Source organism: Solanum stenotomum, chromosome 6 (genome assembly GCF_019186545.1).
Source record: "Solanum stenotomum isolate F172 chromosome 6, ASM1918654v1, whole genome shotgun sequence".
Taxonomy (NCBI): domain Eukaryota; kingdom Viridiplantae; phylum Streptophyta; class Magnoliopsida; order Solanales; family Solanaceae; genus Solanum; species Solanum stenotomum.
This window is the reverse complement of record NC_064287.1, coordinates 56,860,821-56,868,563: the sequence shown is the minus strand read 5'-3', so window position 1 is coordinate 56,868,563 and position 7,743 is coordinate 56,860,821. Positions and strand designations below refer to the sequence as shown.

General features: G+C 34.3%; 2 protein-coding genes across 2 annotated transcripts; one reads left to right on the top strand and one right to left on the bottom strand.

Moving 5' to 3' along the window:
- Window positions 1-2,557: 2,557 nt before the first annotated feature.
- Window positions 2,558-3,825, top strand: LOC125868041 (interactor of constitutive active ROPs 1-like). The gene has a single exon (XM_049548635.1). It carries the CDS (start codon window positions 2,577-2,579, stop codon window positions 3,570-3,572), a length of 996 nt encoding a protein of 331 aa, XP_049404592.1. The 5' UTR covers window positions 2,558-2,576; the 3' UTR covers window positions 3,573-3,825.
- An 891-nt stretch (window positions 3,826-4,716) lies between these two features.
- Window positions 4,717-6,873, bottom strand: LOC125867450 (cationic amino acid transporter 8, vacuolar-like). The gene has a single exon (XM_049547956.1). The coding sequence runs from the start codon at window positions 6,770-6,772 to the stop codon at window positions 4,916-4,918; it is 1,857 nt and encodes a 618-aa protein (XP_049403913.1). The 5' UTR covers window positions 6,773-6,873; the 3' UTR covers window positions 4,717-4,915.
- Between the last annotated feature and the right edge of the window lie 870 nt (window positions 6,874-7,743).

Here is a 7,743-nt window from a genome sequence, read left to right as displayed (position 1 = left end):
GGACTAAAACACACGAAAATGGATAAAAACTGGGTTTACCTACTTTGGGGCTCGTTTGAACTTGAAAATGAGACCGTTTGCCCGTCGGGACCAACTAGATCCATTACTAAGGTCTTAACGGACGTCCATGAAAAATCTTGGCAAAAAATAGCCAGAATCCCAGATCACAAAAAATTCATGGACTATAGCACATGAAAATCGATAAAATCTGGGTTTACTTGCTCTGGGTTCATTTGTACTTGAAAATGGATCTGTTTGCCCGTCATGACCAACTGACTCCATTGCTAATGTCTTAGTGGACGTCCATGGAAAATTTCAGCAAAAAAATGGTGAACTTGAAAATGCATATGTTTGTCCCTAGGGACCAATTGAATCCATTAATAAGGTCGTAACGACTGTCCAGAAAAAGTTTCGGCAAAGACAAGTCAAGATCACGTATCACCAAAAATCAATGGACTATAGCACACGAAAAACAGTAAATTCAATTTTTCCTGCATTTGGGATCTTTTGAACTATAAAATGCGTCTATTCGCCCCTCGGGACCAATTGACTCCATTAATAAGGTCGTAACGACGTCAACAAAAAAATTCGGCAAAAAAAAAGTTGGGATCAAGTATTACCAAAAATCTATGTACTATAACACACAAAAAATGGTAAATTCAGTCTTTCCCGCATTGGGGCTCTTTTGAACTTTAAAATGCGTCTGTTTGCCACCCGGGACCAACTAACTCCATTAATAAGGTCGTAATGAATGTTTATAAAAAATTTCGATAAAAAACAAGTCGGGATCACGTATCACCAAAAATTCATGGATTATAGCATACGAAAAAAAAAGTAAATTCGATCTTTCCCACATTGGGGCTCTTTTGAACTTGAAAATGCGGCTATTTGCTCCTCGGGACCAACTAACTCCATGTCTTACTTTCCTTCTTAATATGATTTTAAAAAAAAGAATGTTATTTTTTAGATTTAGTAACTTTAATAATCCACACACTCCACTTGACAATTTAATACCGCAAAATTCAAGAAACATTTTGATAAATTAGAGTACATATTTTTAATTTAATATCATGATTTTTTTTTAAAAATCTTTTTTAAAAAAAATAAAAAAATTTGATGTCTCGTCAAATTAAAAAGCATAGAATATGACACATTTGGTCACTGATTCAAAGTTCAAGGTGTTTCTTACTTTATATTACTTGGGAGAAGTTCGAAGGTTAAATGCCTGCACTACAATCCATAAGCTCTGAGACACAGGAACAGAGAAATACAAAATGATCCGAAAGAGTAAAATTATCTTCTTATTTATGATTAAAAAACTTGTAAACAGGAGAATAGTGAACACATAATATAAGACGGAAAGCGTATCAATTGTAAAAACTAGAAACACCTCAATTATGGATACGTTGATATGACTGTTCAAATACTAGTTAAAACCCTTTTAAATCACAGGAATCACGACAAATAATCTGAGACGAAACGCGTAAGGAAGACATTATTACCTTTGTTTCCCCAAGAACATATTTTATAGTGTTCCCTGCCTTCAACGTTCAAAAAGTCCTTGTCCTACACACATACACTTGCAACTTCAAAATATTGCAAGGCCACCATCATTAATTCAAAACTTCAAATATTCAATTTCAAATCTTAAAAATGTGTCCTATAACATTCAATTCTCAAAAATCCACTTTTGTTGGTTCTTTTTTTCTTTTAAGGTAGATGTTTCTTTTAATTATATGTACTATAGTATTTAAATTTTAAGGGCTTTGGAGAGGAGCATCTAAGTAAACAAACAAGTAAGTTCACTATATATGTTTTCATTTTCTTGATTCAATAATATCTCCTAATGTTTGCATTTTCTTCTTTAACTTTCACAAATAAATTGCTAATTATAGTGTCAGGCTATCTTGCACATCAATTATTTCACTAGGTATTTGTTCACCAAGACTTAAACAGATGAAAAAAAAATCACTTACTATAATATTGGAGGTATATTTTAATGATATTGACATATGCATGAGGGAAAAGTGGACAAGAAAATCTACTTTTGCTCTGCTCTATAAGCATGCTTCACCAGTATCTATGGATTGTTTATGCGTCTTCTTTAAGCAGAAAACTCTTTCCTTTATCATTAACAAACAAAACATTTCCAACTTTTTAGGTAGCTAGTAAAGAATCAACTTATACATGTATTAGTCTATTTATAAGTTATACAACGTTCGGTAGCTAGTTAGGAAATAGGTTATTCATGTATAAAATTAATACGATATTTGGTTTGCACTTTAGAAATCATATAAGTTATGAGGGAATTAGTCTATTATCTTATGTGAGGTAGAAGTCGGCATAACTAATACCTAAATAATTCTAATCAGCTATCAAACAACTTGTTTACAGAGATCAAGACTAAAGCTTTTGGAACCTTTGGTCAAACACTTTTATTAAGAAGTTGAAATGCCAAGATTAAGGTGAGTTCTTGGCATCATTTAAATCTCCCTGAGTAATAGTCTCTTTTCCAATTCCAACTCATTGTTTTGACAACAAAGTTTATCCATTTCATGTCAAATAGGGGATCAGATATGCTTCAAAGGCAATCACCTCGAGTCCCGTCGCAACTCAGAACATCAAATTCTGATTCTGATCAGAGAAGTCCTAAGTTAGGAGATCGTAAATCCCCACGAGGCGCTCAATCTGATCCAGTAAAACAAAAGAAACTTGGTACAAGAATTGCAGATTTGGATACTCAACTTGGGCAAGCACAAGAAGAGCTGAAAGATCTTAAGGATCATTTAGCTTCAGTTGAAGCAGCAAAGAAAGCAGTTCAAGAACAGCTTGAGAAAACCAAGAAATCAACTGTCCTAGAGCCTGAGGAAATCCAAGAATCTAAGAGCAAATTAAAAATTCAAGAAATTGATGTTTTTGAAGTCCCATATGTTGAAAATAGCCAGCCAACAAATGAAAAAATCACAACTTTATCAGTTGCTGAACCTGATAAACCATCACCTGAGGAGCTGGCTTTGAAGAATGAAGAAATAAGCTTGCTGAAAGACAAGTTAGCAGTGAAAGATCAAGAATTCCAAGCATTTTCCCAAGAAAATGAAAACCTGAAGAAGGAACTGAATGAAACGACTCAGGAAATTTTATCCACTAAGGCGAAAACAGAGGAAATGAATCTCAAGTTTAACCAAATTACTCAAGAACTGGAAACAACTAAGAACGATGCTTCTACACTAAATGAGAAACTTGAAGCCACCGAAAAGGCAAAGGAGGAATTAGAAAGTGAGATGAAGAAATTCAGAGTCCAAACAGAACAATGGAAGAAAGCTGCAGATGCTGCTGCAGCTGTGCTAGCTGGGGAAGTGGAGTTGAATGAGAGAAGGCTCTCTGAGAGGAGTGGATCAATGGATTATAAGCGCTATGGTAATGTATTTGAACCAACAGTTGGAGGATATGGTTGTTATATGGGTTCACCAGGACTTATCGATGACTCTGATGATGGTTTTGGTCGTGTGAAGAGAAAGGGTTCTGGTATTAAGAAGCTTGGAGACCTGTGGAGAAAGAAGGGACAGAAATAAGCGATTTCTTAACACTTACAAAGACTTATGTCAGTAATGGTGGCTCACCATTTCAATTTTCTTGGCTAACTTTTTGAATCTTCTTCATGACATCTAACCAAATATAATATGCTGCATTTAGATTTCTAGGTTAGTTTTTCTTGTATCCTAGTCTAGCTTGATGCAAGAGAGTAAAGACCTGTCATTTAGGAGTAATTGGATCCAAAATCTGATATGTTGATGCTTAGTAGCTTCTGTTGGAAACTATTCTTGAGGTTCAGCAGTCATTCCTATTGACAAATTTGTGTTAGATCTCGCTTACTCATTCATCATTGTTACAAATGTAGTAGATGAATTGATAACCTACGATTCTACAACAAAATCATGGATGAACAGTTATTGTCTAGTAGAAAATATCCTCACAAAACAATCAAGTAACAGTTAAAATGGAATATGGAACGTCATATGGGAGTTTCAAACCTTTCAACCGAAGAGGAGGCATAACACATACTACAAAGGAAGATAGCCATACTCCTGAAAGTTTCTAACAAAGATATCTTGAAGTTCCAATCGTGAATTTACTCCACCAAAATGAATGAGCAAAAGTATCTGTTTTGAGCCACATTAGAGCTTCATGTATTGCTTATCTTGTTTCCTTTTTCTTTTCGAATAAGTTGGACCTGCTAGTGCCCGCCTTAACTACTCAAATGAGTATCTGTTACCTGCACTACTACAAGTACCGGTCTCATGATAACCTTGCCCCATCAGGACTGAGGCAAATTGGGAGGAATCACCTAGAATTACATGTGCTTATCTTGTTTCTTAGTACTCATAAATGAGTATACTACCAGTCATCAAATAGGAGAGGAACTGTGCTGCAACTGTTTTAATGGAATATACTAAACCAGATAAATTTTTAATAGATAAAGAGACAAGCTATTCTAGTACCTTCTTTTTCCTATAGCATTTTCATTTGCTTTACTGTAACTTCGAATCAGCCAAAAAGTTTCATGAGCCATGGTCAAATTTTGTATCAAAGGTTAGCAGCAAATAGAATTCTATGACAACGACAATGAAAATGGAGAATCTTGTAATGCATATGGTGCTGCACAAATGATAAATCAAATTAAGTAAAATATGGAAGATACGGGATGTGAAGACAACATTGCTATTCTAACTTATAAAGCATATTTCCTGTCATGGGATTTCAGCAATAACTGGAAAAATAACTTTAAACATTCAGGGGAAAAAGAAAAGGAACATTCAGTTACTTTGCCAACATCATTAGCTGTACATTCGATTCCTAGAGAATCTAAAACCAAATAACTGCAAAAGTTCATGGATCAGTCTAAAGATCATACCAACTATAACACTTGATCAGAACTTTCTTTTTCCTCTTCATTAACGGACTTCTGCTTATCGGGATGAGCTATATCATATGTTGCATGGACACCAACAAGCACGTAGTAAATTAGCATCACAGCACTGCATATGAAGAACCGATAAAATGCCGCCTTACCCAAAGAGCCTATCAAAAATATATTCATCCCAATTGACAATGATGGTACCCATGGCACAAGAGGTACACCCCAAACTTTAGGAATTCTTTGTTTTGGAAGTAGCGCCATCCCTGAAGTGCCCAACAACCACAAAATGCCAGTCACAGTATACCCAACCCAACCTTTTACATCAGTACTCCAAAGAACTGTTGCCCCAATTGATGAACCAAAAACAATGAACAAACAAAGAAGAAATTTACCCAAATCATGCTTCAAAGTAACATCGGTAACGTAGTATCGCCTAACAAGCAATGCAACAGCCATAAGCATGAAAATGGAAAGTGTACTAAATGAGAACACACTTGACAAGACATCCAAGCTCGTGAACAGAGCAAGAATGCAACTAGTTATAGTTGTCAAGAGTGTAGCATAAATCGGTGTTCCAGTTTTCGGGTGAACCAAAGCAAACCACGGGGGAATCATATGTGCTCTTGCAATCTGAGTTGTGTATCGAGATTGTCCCAATGACCCAACAAGCATACTAGTAGTCATTCCCTTAAGTGCACAAATCCCCACCAAATACTTTGCCCAATACATACCTATGCCTTCAAATGCAACTGAATAAGCTGCATTAACATCCACTTGAGTATATTTAACCATCATTGCCAATGCCAACGCCATCAAACAATAAACAACAGTAATCATAGACATCGAACCAAGCAACCCTAACGGTATATCCCTCGATGGCCTCTTTGTCTCCTCAGCCATATTCGCAACCATATCAAAACCAGTATACGACCAATACACAACTGCTGCAGCCCTAAACACCCCTCCAGCCCCAAAAGGGAAAAAAGGCACCAAATTTGAAGTCTTCCCATTAACAAACCCAACAATTATAATAAAAACAATCACACCAGCACTAATTATAGAACTTACCCAATTCAAAGTAGATGTCATCTTTGTCCCAGTCATAGCAACCCCATTAGCAAGTGCAAGAACCACAACAGCTATTGGATCCAACAAATTAAACCCTTCTACAAAAGAATCAATCTTGATCCTCAAAAAATCCGGGTTATTCTTAATAATACTAGCAAAATAAGATGACCATGAACGTCCTAACCCAGCAGCACCCACCATAGCCTCTAATAGAATATTAGCAGCAGCTATAAACGCAACAAAATCACCCAACTCAATTCTCAAAAACGAAAAAGACCCACCAGCAACCGGAATATCAACAGAAAATTCAGTATAACAAAACACAGAAAGTAAAGCAGATAAACCAGAAATTGCATACGAAAGCACAATAGCAGGTCCAGCATCATTTCGGGTTTCTTGACCCGTAATGCTGAAAATCCCTGAACCAACAACAGATCCAAATCCAAGCCAAATTAAATCCCACCAAGTCAGACATAATTTCATTTCATTTTCCGATTCTTTCTTAAGCTCAACCAATTCACTGCTATCTGATGAACGGGCAAAAAGACGGTTCTTGAGACGATTTGGGGTTTGAGAAAGGGCATTTTTGTAGGATCCCAAATTGTGAAAAGAGGGTTCAGGGAAGAAATCTTGCTTGCTGAAACGCCAATAACGCTTATGGGGTTGTTGGGTTTTTGGTAAAGACTCCATTTTTGTTGAGGTTGAAGGAGGAGAAGAAGTGACACTGAATTTTTTCGAAGAATTTAAGGGAATTTTGAGTTGTTGAGAATGTTCTGAAATTGTCATCTTAGTATGAATCGAATCAGACCAATTTCTTTGGAATTCCAAGATTTGTGGAGCTATGAATTTTCCTTAATTAGAGGTAAAGTTAATTATCAAAATGTATTTGGACGGACATATTGGCATAATAAAAGAATAAAATACTTTACAAGATCATGTATTGATGTACATTAAGGTAAAAAATACACATTAATGTTCCCTCCGTTTTTATTTGTTCATGTAAAAACAATTGGTCAACTATGTTATCTAATATTTTCTCCGTTCACTTTCAATTGTCGTGATTTTTTTTTTTTTTAGAGTCAAATGTTAAGAACTTTGACTAACATTGATATACAAAAACTTTTAATTTGTAGTACTTTTCATATAGTTTTTGAATATCTAATTTATTTTGTTTAAAATGTTGAATTTAATTTATTCTAATTTAACTTTAAAAATTAGTCAAATTGACTTTCGAGAAATCCAACATGACAATTAAAAGTGGACGAAGGGAGTATAAAAATCAATAGATAATTGACTATTTTCCATATTTGTTGGGATTTTGAAGATTTTTTTATATTTATTCTTCATTTAATAAGACTTTAATAATTTTATATTTTTTAGGAGATTAATACAGAAATAATTAAAAGAATTTTAGTGAAAAATTTTGTCCTTAAATATTTTTGGAATATCTCATATCCCAATAATTTAATTAAGATGAACTAGGAGTAGCTTTTATTTATTTTACCTTTATTATTGGAGATCGATCATTTTTTAATATTTAAATGACTTACAATTAATAGAGATGATTATCAAAATTATTTATTTATTTATTATTTTTTAAGAGTCTGTCAAAATAATATATGGACAATTGAAAGTAAAACGAAAAAAGAATTATTATTTACCAAAAAAAAAATTATATAAAAAGAACAAACGAGTTACACGACAGTTCTTCATTTTTTTTAAAAAAAAAATTAAAATTGCTAGCTTTTATTGTTGTA